Consider the following 21,042-nt stretch of genomic DNA (forward strand, 5'->3'; position numbering starts at 1 on the left):
GGAAGATTCATTAACAACCTGAAATGTGCAGATGACCTAACATTGCCTGCTGAAAGTCAAGAGGAGCTGAAACACTTACTGATGCAGATTAGAGACCACAGCCTTCAGTACAGATATTCCAATTCCATATAAGAAACCCAAATCCTTACAAGTAGGCCAGTAGCGAACGTACTGAAGTCAATAATTTCATTTTACTTGGACCCACAATCAACGCTAGGAAAGCAACAGGAATCAAGAAATCAAATGCAACAGTGCACTTGGCCAATCTACTACACAAGAGCTCTTTAAAAGTGCGAACGAGCGCAGGGACACACGTGAAAGCTGGCCCATACAGAAGAGCTGAGAAGAACCGCTGCATTTCAATGACCGTGCGGACAGAGAGAGTCACGGTACATCAAGCACTGCAAGAATGACCTGACCGTGGAGGTACGAAGTTCAGCAAGAAATCCCTGAGGAGGAGGATGGCAGGACCTTGTCTCGAGTACTTTGGACATGGTACCAGCGAAGACCAGTCGGTGGCAAAGAGCATCCAGTCCGGTAAAGCACAGGCCCAGCAAAAAGGGGAGCTCCCTTGACAAGAAAGGTCGGCATGGTGGCTACCAAGAGGGGCTCCAGCCTGAGCACTGTGACGGTGGCTGTGCTGCAGAATGTGTCCCATCTTTTGAATGTGGATTCCCTGTGAGCTGGAGCAGACGCGACAGCGCCCTGGCAACAACGCCTTGACATGCACCCGCGGTTACTGTCCTTGGGTTTTTCTTAGCCATCTGCGACCTGGAAGGAAACTGCAGAGAAGATAAACCCTGTACAAGAGTAGGCGAGTGGAAGTGTCCTAACACATGACATGCACATTTCAGAATTGCTAGCACTCCTGTAAAAGAGCAAACATGACTTTCACAGTTAGGCACACTGCTGGAAATAGACTTAAGCCTCTAGAACACAATAAAGGAGACTCTATAACCTTGGTATATAAGAAGTTTCTTGAGAAAGAGGAAATCAATTTTCAAAACGTTTTCATTGAAAAAATAACAAATTATCTATAATAAAACTCATATTTTCTATGTATATATTATAGAGCACAAAGAAAACGAAAACCCAAGTTATGAACTGGAATAGGTGAACTGCAACTAAGATAGCTGATAGAGAACCTCTTAAAAATACTTATCAATAAATGCTAAAAGGAAAAACAATAACTGAATGGAAAAACTGGCACTTCTTCCAAAAGGAAAACTGAATACTTCGTAATGGGAACCCTGGGGTTTGGTTTATTAGAATAACTTCTTCCTGTGCTATATTCTTTTGCAGCAGTCATTAGCTTAATGAAAACAATTTTTAACATGAAAATTCGTAGCGTAGCAAAGGACCGAGGTCGGGGGCTATGTCTTTCAGCAGAGCCAGTACCTTTCACGTTGGCTTTAACATAAGACAGCAGATGGAGCTGCCCGGGATTCTCAAGCAGGGTCCTGGCTGCTCCTTCCAGTCCCAGTTGCCTTGCTCTCTGGGCTTTGGTGCCTTTGCTCCCGGTTTTATACGGGGCGGACTAGAAGAAAAGGTCAGAAGAGAGACCACGTTATGCACTTTTTAAAGCAAATGTTACAACTAGAGGAGAGGCTCTGCTGCCAATGTTAAATGCGTCCTGTCTTAACCACTCGCCTCTTCAGAAATCCACTCACTGCTACATTGTAGTCCCCTCCCAACAGACAGCATGCCAACTCAATTTCTAAAAATGCTTTGAAAAGGATGAGGGCAAAGAATGTCCAGATGTGCATGACACGATGCATGTATGGATTGTGATAGGAGCTTTTATGAACGAGCTTTTGTTTGTAAAATGATTAACAACTAAACAAAAAATGCTTACTGTATGAAGACGGGTGTTCCTAATTTTAAGCAGACAGAAAAAGCATTAGGAATAACTTAAAATATAGTAAGCTATTTTATTTTTCTATACACGTAAAAGTGATTATTTGTTTGGTCTCACTCATCTTAAAAAACCCACTGGCTGGGTCAGTCCTCTCCCAAGCAAGCTCCTCTAAAAGCAGTCACCACAACCCCTCCGCCCAGCACACATGCACTCCTCCGCCCACCTCCATCCGATGCCACACACATTGCTGAAAGTGGTGTCACAAAAATCCACAAGGATCCCTGCAGTGCAGTGAATTATTTAGTATAGCTCTTCTATGACATATGTTACTCCCACCAAATGACCTTTTGCTGATGGGTTTGGCTATGAGAAGGATTCAGCTGCGAGGATTTCCCTGACACTTTCCACTTGTGTAAGTTACTCTTCTTCCCCCATGCAAATGGCAATTCCTTGAGAACAAGGATTTGCATAAACCCAAATGCCTAGCACAAAGGGGGCACACAAAAGATATGCATTTAATAAACAACTCTATTAGATTAAATTATGGCTGATAAATTTTGCTTTTTATTACCCAGCCTTTAACTGCAAAAAGACTCAAATTATAACATATTCAGGTATCACATTGAAACTACATAGGGTTCCTTACCACATGTTCTAGTTCTTCAAAACTTCTGCAGTTCAGCAAGGCTCTTAACAAGCACTCGGACATCTTCCCATCCTTTTTAATTTTCTGAATTGTACTATGCGCCTTTTTTGCAACGGCCCTGGAAAGAAACAGTTGTGTAATATATAAGCTTTATACATCAAAACATTCTTTTGGAAACGACCTCAATTTTACATAAAAACTGCAGGTAAAATAATTTTTTTCTTCTAAACATTTCCCCCCACCCCAAAACTTTAGTGTGTATTTCCTATAAACAAGAATATTATCTTACATAGCAGCAATATAGCCACCCAAACCAGGTAGTTAGTATTGATACTTTAATGCCATCTAATCTTCAGTTCTCATTCAAGTTTCATATCAGTTCTCCCAAGAATGGACTTTTACAGTGGATTCCGTGCAGAATCACAGGCCGTGCATGCAGTTACCATGAGTCAAGAGTCTCCTTCAAGCTGAAATACTTGTTTCAATCTCTCCTTAATTTTCAAGGTCAGTTACTTTTTAATGTTACAGGTTAGCTATTCAATAGAGTGTCCTATCTTTTGAGTTGATCTGAGGCAGGAATGCTATGGATTTGAAGCCGTGGTGTTCTCACTGCTGCCTGGGTGCTATCATTAGGTAGATTCCAATCCTGGGGGCCCCATGTGCACAGTATAACTGCTCCACCTTTCAGCAGCACATTGTCAGGCCTGTCTTCCCAGGTGCTTCTGGGTGGATTCCAACTCTGAACCTTATGGATAGCAGTCAAGCACATAACTCTTGATGCCACTCAGTCATCCGGGAAGCATATTAGGCTTGTTGTGAAGATAAGCTTCAGGACTTTTAGAGTGCCTTGGGGGTCAGGTTACAACCCACATCAATCAAATCCATTGCAGGCTTGATGAACATACACATTAGCATCACAGTGCCTGCCATGTAGAAGGCAGACAATAATGCATGAATAATGAACAGGGATATCATAGCTCTGCTGAATGATATGGCCAGAATCCTATTGTCTTTATAGTCTGCATATGCACATTTCTGAATTATTACAATATGCTCAGAGATAGGGATTTTAAAAACTATGGAAAAACATACAAACTTAGAACTGAATTTATAATTAATTACAAAGCCTTTTTAAAGAATGAGGAAAAAAGGAATCTGTGTATTTTCTCTCAAAGAACTCTCCACTTAAAGAGCCCTTCAGAGGACTATTTTATGGGAGTTGTTGAAGATGTAGACTAAAGTTTACTTTTCTGGTAATCGTTTCTATCAAGGACTAGGACAAACTTGGAGGCTCGCACCTTGACTACCAAGTACCATCTTGCTGGTAAATGCCTGAACTATGCATAAACACACCAGCAGAGAGACTCAGTACACATGGAAGTAAGCAAGTAAGTAAAAGCTCACTTCCCTGTGCGAAGACAATTGTATCCGGCTATCAACTCCAGGAAATAAAGCATTGGACCTATCAGAACATACTTCTTCACCACTTCTCCACACTCTCTTTCCCGTTACCCCAGTTCAGCCTTTCCAAGGTTCTTACCGCAGCTCTTCTAGAGTTTGTTGAACTTCTCTTAAGGAATCAGCATCAAGGTTATTAATGAGCTCTTTTCGATAACGTATAATGAAGGGAATAGTATTATCATCATTAAAAAGACGAATAATGTTGGCACAAACCCAAACTTCAATATTAGTTCTCTCAGATAAGACCTGCAAATTAAAGATACTCTGTGATTTAAGAGCCTCAAAAGCAAGCATCTATATTATAATGTGTGGTTTACAACAGAGAATCCAATTAGGTCCTCCAGTCACTTAGAAATTACAAATTCTTCCCATGTATTATCTCCTCATACATTCCATTTTTATGGCAAAATCTACTACCCAACTATTTTAGGCATTAAGGACACATGTCAGCAATAACGAACGCCAAATTGTGGGACAAAGGTAACACTACTTGGTTGTGTATGAACTCTACTGGGTCACAATTCTCAGTGGTTTGTAATGCTATAATTTGGCAGTTACATGATGATACAGTTTAGCAGTTACGTAGTGATTCAGTCATCCTCCATTTTGTGATGAAATATGATTCTTCATTTTTTGCATAATGTTGACTTTTGTATAACGACCTAATCTTTGGAATTCAACCATGTCAGTAAGCATGGAGAGGATTTTACTTGCTATGGTTTGAAAAAAGAAAAACTCCATTAAGTATGTACATGCATTAACAATCATAACAGTCAAGTAGCCACTTTGCTAATTAAATACAACAGAGACCAGTCTATATCATTCAAATCCAACAGGGTGCAAAGAGACATTCTTTATCCCTGAGGTTGCTGGCAAATATAAGGAGCTGATAACTCACTGCACTGGCACTGATACAAGGAAAAGACACCTTTGATCACTGCCAGTGAGAAGGTACATTGTTATGACCTCTGGAGGTAGGGCAAGTGGGTAAATTCCACTTCTGAGAATGTATCCTGATATACAAGGGAAGGTTCCAAATGTTCACAGAAAAGTGAAGTTGACAGATAATGGGATTTTTCCAGGTGCCATTTGAAACCCCCTTGTACAATTGATAACCTTCATAAAATATTATTTACAGTATGTTTTCTTCAAAGAAGTCCTAGTATAGTCAAAATTACTTAAAAGTAAAAAGAAGAAGAAAGTCAAGTCTCTCAGTAGGAAACTAAGTTATGGTATGCCACACAGTAGAATACCATGTGACCATTTAAATACTGAAGCAGCTGTATATCAAATTATATACCATGAGTCACAGGAACTGTGACCTTGCTTACTTCCAGGAAGGGTAATTGGTTGGCTGAGATAGGCAGACCTTTCTGTATCTCCTGACATTTATGTCATGTAAATTTATAATAGTGGCAAAATAATTAATTATATATATGTAGGTCTTGCTCTGGAACATGAAAATAGAAATATTGAAAGGGATCAACCTGGAGAATAAAAAAGAATAAAGAATAAACAAATTCCAGTAACTGTTCTCAAAAACCTGTGTCGTTTTTTTGGGGGTGAAATACAAGAAGCAGACATTTTATTATCATTTCTACCTTGATGCCTATGATCTGCTAGAAATGGGAAAGAAACGATAAAAAGCATTAAAGAATTGCCAATTACTTACTGAAATCCAGGTAAAAGAATAGATTGAATTTCAAAATTATACAATAAATGACTGAACTAGAAAGACTAAGGATAGTATCTCGTTCCTCTGGGTGTCTTAAATCCCGAGGCCTTTGGGGAACAGTCCAGATCCCCAGGGCCAACTCTAACTCTTCCTCCTAAGCTCCATACTCACTGAACCACTGCTTATTTGGCATATTCACAAGGAAGTCCAGCGGGCACCGCAAGGCAAACCTTTGCAAAGTGGTCCTCCTTCCAATATAGCCCTATATTGTGCCCCTACAAAGAGCAGTGGAGACAGAAAACTGGGGGGCTTCAGCTCTGAAACACAAGCCAGCATAAGAACCAATCAAATGAACTGCGTCTCTCTATTACTGCGTTTCACTTTTTCTAGCCTATGTGCCAGTCTAGTTGTAGCCTGGAATTATCCCTGGGTCTTTATCAAACTGTGTTCCCTGCATCCACTTCAATCCCACCCATTCCAATGTCCCTAAGGCAACAAGAATCTTTTCATAATATAAATTGGATCAACTAACTTGACTATTCAAAACCCCTACATCAGCGGTTCTCAACCTGTGGGTCGTGACCCCTTTTGGGGGGGGGCGGTTCAAACAACCCTTTTACAGGGGTCGCCCAATTCATAACAATAGCAAAATTACAGTTATGAATCAGCCAACAAAAATAATGTTATGGTTGGGGGGTTCACCACAACATGAGGAACTGTATTAAAGGATCGAGGCACTAGGAAAGTTGAGAGCCACTGCCTTACATGATTCTCCTTTCATTTAGAATCCAAACTCCTTATACCATGGCCCAAAAGACATGGGAAGTCAGTCCCCAATAGCCTTCTTTCCTTCTCTTTTCAGAGGACTCTATGAAAGCTGGTCCCTTATCGAGAAATGTTTCATGTAACCAGTTATTTTCAATATTAACAATAGAGTGCACCATTCCCCCTGGCATTAAAAGACTGGCCCAATCAGCACTGTGGAAAGACCAATTCCAAACAGCCTATCTAAAACCCATCCTTCCTACACTTTCCTATTACATAACCCAAAAGAACAGACTCACTGCCATCGATTCAATAGTAACTCACAGGGACCCCACAGGAAAGGGTACAACTGGCCCCTGTGAGTTTCCCAGACTGTAACAGTGTGCAGAAAGAGAACACCCTGTGTTTCTCCCAAGGAGCCACTGGTGGTTTTGAAGTGCCAACCTTGCAGTCCAAGGGAAACCACTAAGCCACCAGGGTTCCTTTTCCTATTAGATAGGTTAATTATATATATAAAACTTATGTTGAATCAACACCCAATCTATGGTGACCCCATGTGATACAGATCAGAATCACTCCCCAGGATTTTTCTAGCTACGATTATTACAGAAACACACAAATTTTACAAAAGGTCTTTCTTCTTTCGTGGCACTGTTGACTGGGATCAAACCATCAACCTTTAGGTTTACAGCCCCCAGGTCAATACATCTCCTTTACTGCTTAAGCAAGTCAGAAATGGGTTTTCTCTTATTGCAGCAAAAAATTAAGCAATTCCTTCAATATCCCAAGGAGGCCAAGTGAACTTTAAAATTATATCTTGAATATGTTGCTTTCCCAGGAGCTCCATTTCCACTAAGCTCATCATCTTCTATCAAATGATGAGTTATTTGTATTTCACTGTCTCCCTGGCACCCTGCATTACTTCTAATTATAGGAAGTCCACCAATGACAGCATATACCAGGCATCCTCAAACTACGGCCCACTGAGGACATTTATCCGGCCCACCAGGTGTTTTTGCCCCGTTTGTTGTTTTTTTTTTTTACTTCAAAATAATATATGTGCAGTGTGCATAGAAATTTGTTCATAGTTTTTTGTTTTTAACTATAGTCCAGCCTTCCAACGGATATGAGGGACAGTGAACTGGCCCCCTGTTTAAAAAGTTTGAAGACCCCCGGCATATACAAATCACACTTAACAACCAGACATTTGTAATAAATTCTGTTCAGGTTTATTGGTACATTTTATCATTCATTAGTTCTATGTCCTACATATAAAGCTGAAGCATACTAATTTGCTGATACTATCATGCTCAGATGTTCAATATTAAGATCTACTGTACAAAACACTGTGTAGCAGACTATGCTAACTAAAAACAACAACAGGTATGTCACTTCTATCAGAAGGGACACACAACAGAGTAGTTATAATGGAACCACTTTCTAAATCGGGAAATACCTGTATGGGAATTTCTAAGCACAGATACAATCAAGCCTCATACTTTGTGTTTTAAAACATCAGCTCCAGTGATTCTTATCTACCTTTCGGTAAAAGTCCAAACACTGCAGACTACTTTAAAATCCCTTCTCGAACTAGCCCCAAGCCTTCTCTGTTCTCAGAGTTACTAATCTAGGGGGGGGGGGGGGGGGAATGATGCGAGTAAGTTTGTGAACCACTGTTTAGAGCAGTTTCTCAAACTTCAATAGAATCGATTGAAAACACTTTCTGAAGGTCATGGTTCTGGGAGGGCCCCGAGCCTGAGACGGTTCTAAGCCACAAGGCCTTCAGCGAACCATACTTTGAGAGAAAGGGCAAGAGAAGCATAAAGAGCAATGGGTTCAAAGCTATCTCAACAAGCTACTAGGTGTGTGTCTTTGAAGTTACTAGTCACCGTTCGCTACTCTCCGACTTAGCTTTCTTCTCTGTAAGTAAAGATAATGATCTCCAGTCTGGTGTACATAGCATTTTCATAAGACTCAAATTAAGTTACGTTCAGTGAAAAAAGCATCTAACTTAATTCTAAGTTAGTTATTACCACAGGCAAGAGATTTTATGGTCTTTGAAACATTCCTTCCTCCCTCCTCTGTGCTGCCAACCGCAAGGTGGAACCAGGAACAGAAATAAAAAGTCTTGGTGAAGGGAGGCAATGTGCACCTGCCCTGTGGATTTGAGATGGGGCTCACTGTCACTGGGTGACCTTATAGGACAGGGCAGACTGCCCCTGGTAGGTTTCTGAGGCCGGAACACTTTACAGCTGTAGAAAGCCCCATTTTTCTCCAGAGGAGTGGCTGGTGGTTTCAAACTGCTGACCTTGCAGTTAAAAGCCCAACACATAACCACTAGGCCACCAGGGTTCTTTTGAGCTGGAACTACAGCTCTGCATTTTAAACAAGGCCTCGTGGCAATTTGATGCTGGAGCTCCTAGAATAACTTTCAAAATACTTCTTTGAAAACAAAACCTCCTCGTTGATCTAAAAGGGTAAAGAAAAAAAGCACAGAAAGGAGTGTAGCTATTCTGGATTTCTCCAAGAAACACGGGGCCGCTTACAGTTAAGGGAAGGAGCTGAAAATTTGTGAGGCAACATTCTACTCTTTGTTGGGCCAAAAATTCTCAAAAAACTACCAAACAGAACTCAATAACCTATTAAAAGAGTCATACACCAAAACCAAGAAGGATTTATTCCAGGAACACAGGGATTTATTCCAAGGATGGCTCAGCATTATATCATCGATCCATACACTATGTCACATCCACAGAACAAAGGAAAACCCAGCACATTAGCATCTTTGCGGATGTTGGGGAAAAATTCATAAAATCCAGTACCATTTCTGATGAAGACTCCAGAGAACACAGCGCATAAATGGACATTTCTCAATATGATACAGGGCATATGTAAAAAGCCAACAGTCAACATCATACTCAATGGGCAAAGACTAAGGACTTTCCCCCTTAAAACGGAGAACAAGTCCAAGTGTCTGTTCTCATCATTTCTATGCAATATTGTACTAAATAAAGTCCTAGCCACAATAATAACACTAGAAAAAGCAATTTAAAGTATGCAGGTTGGAAACTAAGAAGTAAATTTATCTCAATCCATAGGTCCATAGGTGGTATGATGATCCTATATATAGAAAACCCCAAGGAGTCTGTAAGAAAATTTCTAGAGCTAAAAGTTTAGCAAAATTATAGGGTACAAGGTCAACAAAAATCAGCTGGGTATCTAGACACCAGCAATGAGGACCCTGAAGGGAAATGTGGGGACTAATATCATTTACAGCAGTACGCAAGAAAATAAAATACTAGGAATAAGCTTAACTGGGCACATGAGCAAAGTATAGAAGAGAGAGTATCAGAGATTGCTGAAAGAGATTAAAGAAGACTTAAAAAAAGGGGGAAATGGTCTATATTCATGTTCTATATTCCATTTTTCTACTAGCTTTTTGAAGTCCCCTCAGATTATTAAGATGTCAATACTGCCCCGAAACAATCCATCTCTTCAACTCAATCTGATCAAAATTCCAACATTCTTTATAGAAATGGAAAATCCAATCATCAATTTCATAGAAAACGGCAGCCAGTCTAGAAGTGCTCCTGTACTGCGGGAAAACAACAGGACAGGATGACTCTCGTCCCGACTGTAAAACCTCCTGCACACGTGCAGTCCCCAAGGACACCGTCACCAGTACTAGCGTGACTGGTTTTCCATTTCCCTGCACAGTTCTAATCAGCAATGAGACTTTTCAGGTTTGTTCAAACTAAAGAAAGAAAGTCGCAGAACGGTTGTAATCTTGCCCATCCGCTATGAAGACCCTTTTGCAGGATTTCAGCTTACCTGGCTGGCCATGCTGACATTGCTCGCACCTCCAGGCAGAAGCAGCCTTGGTGGCACTGCGGGCTAAGCACTGGGTTCTTGACTGTATGTAACAAATTTTTCTCTGTTTTTCGGTCTATGAAACCCAGGCTGGGTGAATCTACAGAGGCGATAACTGGAGAAAGGGTGCCTGGGGGGTTTGGGTGGGCAGGAAGGGCAATTGGAGAGCGGAGGAAACCGTGTTGAAAATGACCGTGGTAGCAACTGTACAACACGCTTAATGTGGCGGGAATGTTGAATGGTAGGATGTCTGGATTATGTCCTAATAAAAGTATTTGGGAAAAATAATTTTTTTTTAATTATGCAAAATAAAAGTGGTTTACAGCAGTGTTTCCCAAAGTGTGCGATACTGCCCTCTGGGGGTTGCTGGAATGATCCAGAAGGGCTGCAAAATCAGATACCTACATTTTATGCTGGCTATAGTACAAACATTTTTAATTCCCAAGCAAATGATGAATAATTTTTTTCTTCCTGAAAAGGGGATCATATAAGTTTGGAAACCTATCATTTGGAGTTTTGGAAAACGTACCTGTGGTCGGTTAGTCAGTCAACTCAATGGCAATGGATATAGCTGCAGTCATCAAAACAGCTGATACTGACTTGAATTAGAATAGAATCGAATTAAAAATCCAGAAATAAACCCCCACATCTCTAGGCAACTGATTTTTGACAAGACTGTTAAGTCCATTCAGTGGGGGAAAGAAGAGTCTCTTCAGTAAGTGGTGCTGGGAAAACTGGATATCCACATGCAAAAAATGAAACAGGATCCAGGCCTCAGGCCACAGAAACACAAACTCAAAACGAATTTTGAATTTAAACATGCAAACTAAACCATAAAATTTCTAGAAGAACAAGCTGGGACAATGTTGTCAGGCCTAGCTCTTAACATGGTGATCTAACAACAAAAGCAAAACAGCCACAACAAACAAAAGCAACAATGGAGCCTCACAAAAATGTTAACTTTTGTTCCTCAAAACACTTCAAGAGTGAAAAGACAACTTAAATACTGAACATCTCCAGAAAAATACAGATTTGACAAGAATGTAGTAACGTTTAATATGTTTAAACCATTAACATGTATGGTATTGAAATCCTGTCAATAAAACTGAAAAAAATCCCCCGGACACATAACAATTTTTTTAAAGAATGTAGTAACAAAATATTATGTACTACTAGGCCAAGTTAAACACAAAGACAAATAACCCAGTCATAATATGGATAAAGGACCTGAACAGACAGTTCACCAAAAAAGACATCCTCATGGGCACCAAACACAAGAAATCTAAGAGGCTTGGCACGTTAGCCATCAAAGAGATGCAAATCAAACTGCAGTGAGATAACCACTTCACTCTCCCTAGGAGAGATAAGATTAAAAAAAGAAAATGACGAAATAAAAAAGGTTGGCAAGAATGTAGGGAAATTGGAATATTCATCTATAGGTGGTGGTTCCTCAAAAGCCTAAATATAAACTAACATAATAACCCGCCATTAAACTCCCAGATAGATACCCACACGGCTGAAAACAGGCTGGAGAAAGAGACCTGAGTATATTCACGACCGCCCAAATGTGGAAACAACTTAGGGGCTCTTCAAGGTTCGCACAGCGTTCCAACGGCGCCCTCACTGCTCAGCCCACGGGAAATGGAGTCTTGACGCACGCTGCAGTGCGGGAAGGAGCTTGGAGACACGCACCTGAGCAGAGTAAGCTCATCACAAAGGAACAAACAGTGTATGACCTTAGTTATATCAAAAGACAAGAAACAGAGGGAAATGCACCCACAGACAAATTTCACCAGTGGTTAGCGGAGAGTGGCGGCGCGAGGCCTCGGTGATTACAGGGCTGCCCAGCTGATTACTGGAATCACCGTTAGTAAGCTGTGCACTTTAGAACACTGAATGGGAAAAAGGTGCGTGAAAGACCTGCGTCACTGACCGAAGGAAAGAGTAGTTGCTGGGCTATGATGCAGCAGCAGGGGAAAGAGCACCTATCAGAATCACTAGGGGATCGACGACGGGGCAGGCGGTCACCCCATCTCTCCTAATGGCACGACCATCATTATCTTTGAAATGGTCCGAGTGTGCTGGGCACGGGGCCCACGCTCAGTGCCACTTTCCAGTCACCGCCACGGTCTCAAGAGTCAATCGATGATACTGGGAAGAGCAATCTACCCCATATAAGAAATGTTAATTCTGTTATCTCGAGTTGGAGAGAATTTTCCTGTAGAAGCCTGTTTTTAGTATAAAGAATAAGGCTAAGTCTTAGTAATAAATTATAATAACAATACTCAATAGGTAGGCTAATCGGAGATTAGCCATGAACTGTGAGAGCTGTACTCTGTCAGTACGGTTCTCCAGTCACATCTCTTAGGTGGCACACCACAATTCTGGGTTCCATACACCTGTGGCTGCAGTCTCCTTTGGAAGAACATTAGCTGCTGACAAACAGGAGTCAGACGAGATTAAGAATTGTCATTTGCTCTCCCTTTTGGCCTATTTGAAAGTTGGTCTAGTTTTTCATATTTTCTGCTTTCTTTTCTATTGAGGTTTTCCTCTAGTTTATTTTGTTAGCTTTTGGGGGTTTTTCCCTTGTTTGTGTATGCTTTTTTGGTTATGAAATCCAGGATGGTGAATCTATAGAGACAGTAATTGGATTAATGGTTTCTTGAGGGTTTGATGGGAGCTTGGAAGGAAATGGGGAGCTAATAACAATGAGGACAAGAAGAAAATGTTCTAAAGCTGCAGGTGGTTATGACTGCACAAGTCTTCTTGGTATGACTGCAAGATTGTGTTGTCTGACGTGGAATATATGTCCATACACCTGCTTCTTTTAAAAAGATGTGACCTCAGTAGAGGGTGCAACATGAGCAACACGCTCTTTGTGCAATAAGGATTCTGATTACTATTACTTGTGATGCATCTAAAGAAGTATATGCTACAGCTGGAAGGAGGGGGAACTGTCTCTGGAGTGACCTGCAAAAAAGCCTGCCTGATGAAGATTGGTAGGAGGCCAGTGCCTACTGAAAACATCCTGCCAGAGGCCCCAGCTCATATATGCATAAATAAGGTACAGTTCAGGAGTGGAGAAACAGATCAATAAATTGGGGTGAAATCTGACTGCATCATGTAACTCCTACCAAAGGACCTCTGCCGGCATGGGTCTGGCAAGAAGGTCGGGGGAACTGACTGATAGGATTCACCTGTGGACAGTTGCGACCACACTTCCCTGCAATGCCATCCTGTTGAATATAAAAACAAGCTCACTGAGCAGGGGGTGTGATCTCATCATCAGCAAGAGCCCAGAGTGGAACAACACATCCTCTGGGCCCAGCATGTGGCTCACCCCTGCCTGAACTTTGGACTGAACAGCACCCACCACCATATGAGACATTTCCTCAAACTTTCTTGAGTTCTTCAAACTTTCATGAGTTGTGTGGGACACTGTAGCAATTTGCAGAACCCAGAAATGTGAGAAAATACACTGGGGGTGGGGGATGGGGGGGGGGGAATGGAGCCAGACTAGCATCTTTCAAGAGTTGGACTTTGGTGACTTCTTCAATCTCCAACTCCTTGGACTAGTTGGTATTACTTTTACAGAAAGAAATTATTAACACAAAACGAACAATGAAGCTTAACAATGAACAAGGACCCAATCTGTTGGTGCAGTCAGTCTATCCAGTGAATTTTCTCTAAATCACATGACAAAGGCCTAAATCACCTTGACTGAGGCCCTAGCTCTCTACTGAGGAAATGATGATAAATTGTAACACAAGCCACATACCCAATAGAGGAACCAGTGGCCAAGGCCTCCAAGAAATCCACGGCAAAAGCGAGCGACCTGAAAACTCCCAGCCCTCTCCTTAGCTGGCAATCCATACCCTAATCCAAATGAAATGAACCAAGCCAAAGAAAGATGAATTCATACCTGCACTATGTCCCAGTTCATCTCCACCTCCTCCTTAACACTGCTGGCACTTGCTGGAAACTTGACGGGCTGCCCCTGAGGACATGATGCAGTCTTCATTTTCTTTAGAGGCGACTGACCAAATGTAAAATCGTCTTCATTCTCCTTCTTGCACGGATCTTCACACATGGTACTTGTGGACGGCGTCTCTGAACTACAACGAACACCCTCGACGTTGGTGCTGGTGGCTTCAACTTTCAGCTTTTTGGTCCTCCGAGCTGGAGGAGACTGAGTTGAATTTTTCCGCTTCACCTTTGCTGTTTGCAAAGCCTGTGCAGTATGCAATTCAATTTTCTTGTCATCCAGATCGGCATCATCAATAGCCACAGAGCGATTCTAGCAGGGGAACAAAAAGGCACAGATTTAGAAGAGGAAAAACCAACTGCTCCAGAATATCATTCGGCAATGGAAAAACAACAAATTAATAACATTAGACAACTGAGATGCAGCTCAAAGGAACCATGCTGGGGCGGAGGTGCCAACAATCTCAGGAAGTCACATGTTCATATAACAACAGCGCAGGGGAGGAAGGAGGGAACGAGGGCTAGGACAGGAGCCCGGGGGTAGTTTGGTGGGGATGGAGCCCACACGTGATAAAATTGCAGACAACACATACAGAGCAAAAGGAAACCTGGAGGGCTCTACAAAAGCTCGGTGGATTTTACCAATTTCTCTCTCTGGTTTTATAAGATATTACCATTGGTGGGAAATGGGGAAAGGGTACATGGAACTACTCGGTATTATTTCTTACACTTGCAGGTGAATCTACAATAATCTAGAAATAATTTAAGGATAAAAGTCAAGTGCCCAGGTGGCACCAACATTAAGCATTCAACTAGGATCCAGCAGGTTGGAGGTTCAGACCCGCCTAGAGGCACCCTGGCAATATACTTCTGAAAACCAGTCTTGAAAATCCTAATGGGGCAGTTCTATACTACTGATATGGGCTCACCCCAAACTGGGATCCACAATAAAGCTGCGGCCCTGAACAGTAACCTAAGAGAATCACATTGAAAGGAAAGGCTATTCCCAGAGGCCAGAAAACCCAAGATAAAACTTGTACTCAAAAGGCAACCATTTAAGGAAGAAGAGTAACATTTCCACGCCCATAAGACTCCAGAGGCTATGCACACTGCCACCAAATTAAGAAGGACCAGAGAGAAAATACAGCAGGACAAGAGGACAGTGTCAGCCATTTTTTAGGAGTCCTCACAGACATCCAGGCCTCCACAGGACCAAGCGGCAGCTCAGGCATGAAGGAAGGAGCCCTCGCGTTTCTCTGGGCACTTGCAAGAGAGAGGTCTCTGTCCTTAGAGGGACAGTTAAGTAAGGTGTCCTATTCTCAGTTACCTAAGTGATATAAACTGTACAGACACCAAGGAACAACTCCCATACTAAACTTTAGTCCAAACGATCTTTCCTCTTACTATGATGATAAGTACAAAGTACAGCTATTAGGGCTCTAGTTCATACATGCATCGGTTCGTTCCAGATAAAACACGTTTAAGCACGTCTCTGCAATCAGTGGATGTCATACACTCATCTGAGTCTTGTTCGGGTACCTCAGGAAAAAAAAAGTGGTGGGGGATACAGTTTGTGTCGGGGCTGGGCAGGGCGGTACTTTGTGGTCAGGGACAGTATGAAATTTTTAACAAAACTCCAGTGACGTCTTCTCAAATGATTGAAGCTGAGCAACAAAGTTGACTGGAACACTGCCCCTCGCAAAGCAACAGTTCCCTGGTGGCTCCAGTGTTCCCAGGGTCGGGAAGACCTCATGAGGAGCCCAGAGTAGGCAGATGTGCTACTTCACGGGATGAAGACGCTAAGGCTCAAGTCCAAACACTGGTAGAAGAGCAGAAAATTACCACCGGGATCTCACAAGATGGGCATTTTCAATAGTAAGTGACCACCCTGGTCCCGGCTAGCTTTCAGCTCGAAGACTGCCACAAGCATTAGACAGAGATTAGCTAGCTCAAGAACTGGTCGTTCGACCAGGCTCATAAGATCAAAGCTAATAAAGTCAATTTATGGAACAAATCATAACTGAGGAAGGGTCTTGGATCTACAATGCAATCCAGAGAGCAAGGTCCAATCACAACAATGGCTTTCTATTAAATAGATAAATGATAGATTAGACAGACAGGAGGCAGAAAGATACACTGTATACACTCATGCGTAAGCCGAGTTTTTCAGCACATTTTTTGTGCAGCTTTTGTGGTAAAATGAGGTACCTCGACTGATATTTGGGTCAGCTTATCCTCGAGTAAATACAGTAAATATACACACACATAACTTCACTGGTTTGGCTTCTCTAAAGGGCCTAGCTTCAAACATTAGGTACTGAGTGTTTCTACGGAAATAAAATTATAAAGATGAAGCTTCTAAAGTAGTTCTAAGTATGACTGGACTGAAAGGAACTGACTACTCTGCTCCAGTAGTAAAGAGAGACCTCAGCACCACCAAGAAAGCAAAGGTGGGTGGTGGAGTGTATCCTTCGGATACAGGGCCATGATACTGAGAACCTCTTAGACCCAGGGCACAGTCAAACTCTGCTTGGTTGAAAAGAGACGTCTCTGAAAGCTGACGGAGAAAGAAAGCTTTCCCCTAGAGCTGGGGGCCTGACGTAGGACATCCAGCCTCCTAAACGGGGGGCTGAAAACAGCTGCCTGCTTTCTTCCTCCTCCTAATTATCCTTTTGGATAGAAGATGACAAATTACCGTTGAAAGATTGTTTTTAAACACTGATTATCTTTAAATCACGTGGGTTGGAAGTATAGTTTCCCTAATGTGGTAGTTACATAATATGGCGTCAATTTGGGACTTGAAAGGATTCAGAGTGAAGGGGTGGAGCCTAGTCAAGTGGATCATAGCCAATGAGGCCTCTGGGTGGACATGGCTTTCTCATGAGAATTCTAGGAAATCCAGGAGAGACTCTCTACTGACAAAGGCTGACTTCCTGGGAGACATTCCTGAGAAGCCACATAGACCTACCCTAATGCAGCCCTGGGTGCTGGAGCAGCCACGTGGAGACCCCTGCCAGCGCAGAGATGCTTACAATACCACTGGATCCACAGACTTTCTACCCACTGGCCTGAGAGTGTTCTTCTTTCAGCATCATTGCATGTGTTTCTTGAATCTGAAGAAGACTTTATAGATTGGTATCAGACATATGGGCTCATATCAGACTTAAGGGCTTGAACTGGACTGGGTTGGGATTCTCAATATTCAACTGCTCTTGTATAGAAACCTCTTTCTTATATACATATGCAGCATGTACACAGCAGAAAATAAGAGATAAGAGCTTGGGACACACGTAACCCAGGAGCAGGAATGGGAAGAGAGACACCAGATGGGAAGGGCGAAGTGGGTGGGAAGAGGAGAAGAAGGGAGAACTGATCCACACACAGCCACACACATCCCTCCGGGGAAAAGAACAGCGGAAACCAGTGGGGAACAGAGACAGTGGTCGGTGTGAGACATGGAAATAATAATTTATGATCTACCAAGGGGTCAAAAGGGTGGTGGGGTGGGGACGGAAAAAAGAGGAACTGACACCAAAGGCTCGATAGAAGGTAACTGTCTAGAAAAGAATGATGGCAACATATGTACAAATATGCCCGATACAATTAATGTATGGATTTTAATAAGCATTGTAAGAGCTATCAATAACATGATTTTTAAAAAGAGAGTAGTGATACCATGAGGATAGGGGGAAGGTGGGAGAAGGTCAAGAAAGGAAAAACCAATCACAATGATCAACATATAACTCCCCCTCCCCAGGGGGACAAACAACAGAAATATGGCTGAAGGGAGACAGTGAATAGTGTATAAATTATCAAGGGTTCACAAGGATGGGAAGGTGGGGGGGAGACAAAGAGCTGATAACAAGGGCTCAAGTAGAAAGAAAATGTTTTGGAAATGATGATGGCAACATATGTATAAATGTGCTTGATACAATTGATGCATAGAGTGATATACAAGCTTTAAGAGTCCCCAATAAAATTATTTATTAAATTATTTTAAAGACCAGGAAAATAAATAAATAAAAGTTATGTTTACTCTAAAAAAAGAAAAAAGTTAGTTCCTAGATTAATGGTCCAGGAGAACATCAGTCAGTCTCGACAACCTGAGACCAGAAGAATGAGATCGCGTCTGGTTGTCAATACCAACTGCTTTAAAAGAGATCACTTTAGAAGGTTCTGAATAGTGTGGGAGAAAAAAAACGTGGAACAAAATTCAAATCCATTAAAAAAAAAATCAGGCTTACTGGCCTGCACGAGTTTGGAAGAACCTGAGACTATGGTCTTTAATCACCCTTTAACGTCAGAAATGAATTCAGACATAAAGAGCAGAATCAATGGGATCGAATTATTTGAGGGAACATGCCCCCTCTCAAAATAGAAAATAGAAAAAGCTCCCCGAGTGAGTATCAACAACGTGCTCTGAGTTAGTGCGCCCTTGGCATCACCCGAGAGGGTTCTCTGGTCACAGGGAATTTTTTCGTAAAAGCAGTTTAGCTCGAACCTCATTGTTTGTGATGGTCGATTTCAGAGAGCAGCGTGAGGCTGTGAAATTTTGTTTCCTGCTCAGAAAAAAACAGCTGCAGAACCTGTTGTGATGCTGAACACAGCTTATAAGGACAGGGCTATGGGGTAAACTCAAGTGTACCAGTGGTTTTCTCGTTTCAGAAAAGGTGAATAAACCTCGTTCTGGACGTTGTCAACTTCCAAAAGGTCGAAAATGTTGACATGCAGTGTATTTGGAGTTTGTTCCACCAGTTCAGACCGTTAATCAAGCTTTCTATTTAGAGGTTCTGAAAAGACTGTGTAACAGTGTACGACAAAGGCGGCCTGATTTGTGGCAGATGGGGGACTGGTTTTGCCACCACACTGTGCTTGCACTCAGCCATCTCAATGTGCCAGTTTTTGGTAAAAAAAACAGCATGCCTCTCTTGCCCCACACACCTCACTCACCTGATCTAGCTCTGTGCAACTTCTTTTGGCTTCCTCAAATGCAGAGGGACACGAAAGGACAGGGATTTGAGGAAATAGAAGTGGTGAAGAAAAAAATGAGGAAGGTGCTGTCAGCCATCTAAACAGATGAGTTTGAAAAATGTTTCCAAGAATGGAATCACAGATTTGACAAATGTATTAAGTGTAATGGAGAGTGCTATGAAGGTGATAAGGTTGTTTTATTAAAAAAATTTAAATATGTAGCTTTGAAAAAACTCTGGGTTTGGGGTAGGGCTCTTGTACATGTGGAAGTTGTTGAATTGGAGAATATTTTGTTGTGTATAATTTTGCCATAATTTAAAAAAATAATACATGAAAAACAGAAATGAATCCACCCTTATGCTCACCCTTTGCCACCACCACCTGAACTAGAAACTATTGTACACTAGATAGCCCTCTGAGTATTTTTAACTTAAATGATAATGGTAAAGAGCAGAGATATGAAGATAAATGGTTCTAAGGAATATAAATAAAAAATACCAAACTCACTGCCCATAGTCACTTCCAACCCATAGAGGTAAATCTGTACCTGTGTGTTTCCAAATCTCTACCTCACGCGGGAGTAGAAATCCCCTGCTTTCTCCCACGGAGCAGCACAGGTCTGTAAGAGCTGTTGATAATGGGATAAAATTAAGTGACCCTAGCTAAAATAGAAGGAGTCCATCATAAAAGGATTGTTAGCCACAAAAGATGAGAAAATGGAGCACTGCAGAAAGTAAATAAGACGGAAGCTCTCCTGAGCAGCACACCCGGGCTAGTACAGCTTAGCCACCGGAGTCTGTGGTTCCGGGGCCCAATGCAGCACAGTCCTGCTGAACGTCAGACAAGCTACCTGAGCATCTTGCCATGGAAGCCTTCAACTGTCGATGCAGCACACGCAGGGGCTTAGACAACAGTCTGCATTCACTGAACCCGAATGAACTGGCTTATGAGCTACTCCCCCATTGAGTCCATGCTCAGCACGCATGGTGATGAGTCTCATTTAGTACCCTGCTTAGTTCAGCATCCCAGGAGAGAGAGTGCTGGTCAAACACTCTGAGGTCCTTGTGATAGGAATTACTGAAGCAGCTCTCTGGCTCTACAGCACTCTTGGGAGCTTACTTGTAAAAGCACCCATGAGAATGCAACTGTTCCTGACACGCTCACAGAAGCACACTTCTGAGGTACAAATGCAGCTCCATCATGTACTTTCTGCGGACCATGCGGAGCAAGTCACTTTGCTTCTCTTCCACATCTATGAAACCAGGGAAGCAGCACCTGCCTCATGAGCTTTGTCCATGAGGGTAGAGTGCAGAGCACTGGGCCAGGCTGATGGAGAGCACCTGGTCCACGCTGCCACCCCATCAGAGCACCGCTGCCACACCTCAGGCACCTCGAGAGAGGGAACACAGAAGTAAAGGAAGAAAGGAACACAGTAATAGATCCACAGGTGGACCACTTAAAGGGGGAAAGTCCTCAACCATAAATTAAAAACTTATGCATATCTTCCCTGAAGTTTAGGGCGATGGTCTTATGATAGTTGTCCTATGAACATGTTTGGGACTGCTGGTCTACCTGCTAGTTTGGGGTACAGTGCAGAGGCATTAAAAGCTTGCAAGCAATCATCACAACAATTGGTCCCAGTTCACCTGGAGAAAAAAAAGGAAAGCGAGTCAACAGTAAGAGGATGTGGTCTATGTGGCTAGCTGACTCCATGGAAAACTCCCACTCACCATGAGACCAACTGAACTGCATAGCGCACAACTACCAACACCGAACAGTTTGACCAGAGTCCACACAATGCTCACCAACGGG

The 21,042-nt window shown here is 42.3% G+C and overlaps 1 protein-coding gene across 2 annotated transcripts in view; it reads right to left on the reverse strand.

Annotated features, from left to right (window-relative positions):
- The window catches only part of SRBD1 (S1 RNA binding domain 1), a 263,620-nt gene that overhangs the window by 223,310 nt on the left and 19,268 nt on the right, over nt 1-21,042 (reverse strand). For both annotated transcript variants that reach the window (XM_075535621.1, XM_075535620.1), the window contains exons 4-7: nt 14,198-14,572; nt 4,045-4,211; nt 2,505-2,622; nt 1,399-1,537 (exon numbers count right to left, since the gene is read on the reverse strand). In XM_075535621.1, coding sequence (XP_075391736.1) covers nt 1,399-1,537; nt 2,505-2,622; nt 4,045-4,211; nt 14,198-14,572 — 799 coding nt within the window. The remainder of the gene's footprint in view (nt 1-1,398; nt 1,538-2,504; nt 2,623-4,044; nt 4,212-14,197; nt 14,573-21,042) is intronic.

This window comes from Tenrec ecaudatus, chromosome 17, assembly GCF_050624435.1.
Source record: "Tenrec ecaudatus isolate mTenEca1 chromosome 17, mTenEca1.hap1, whole genome shotgun sequence".
Taxonomy (NCBI): Eukaryota; Metazoa; Chordata; class Mammalia; order Afrosoricida; family Tenrecidae; genus Tenrec; species Tenrec ecaudatus.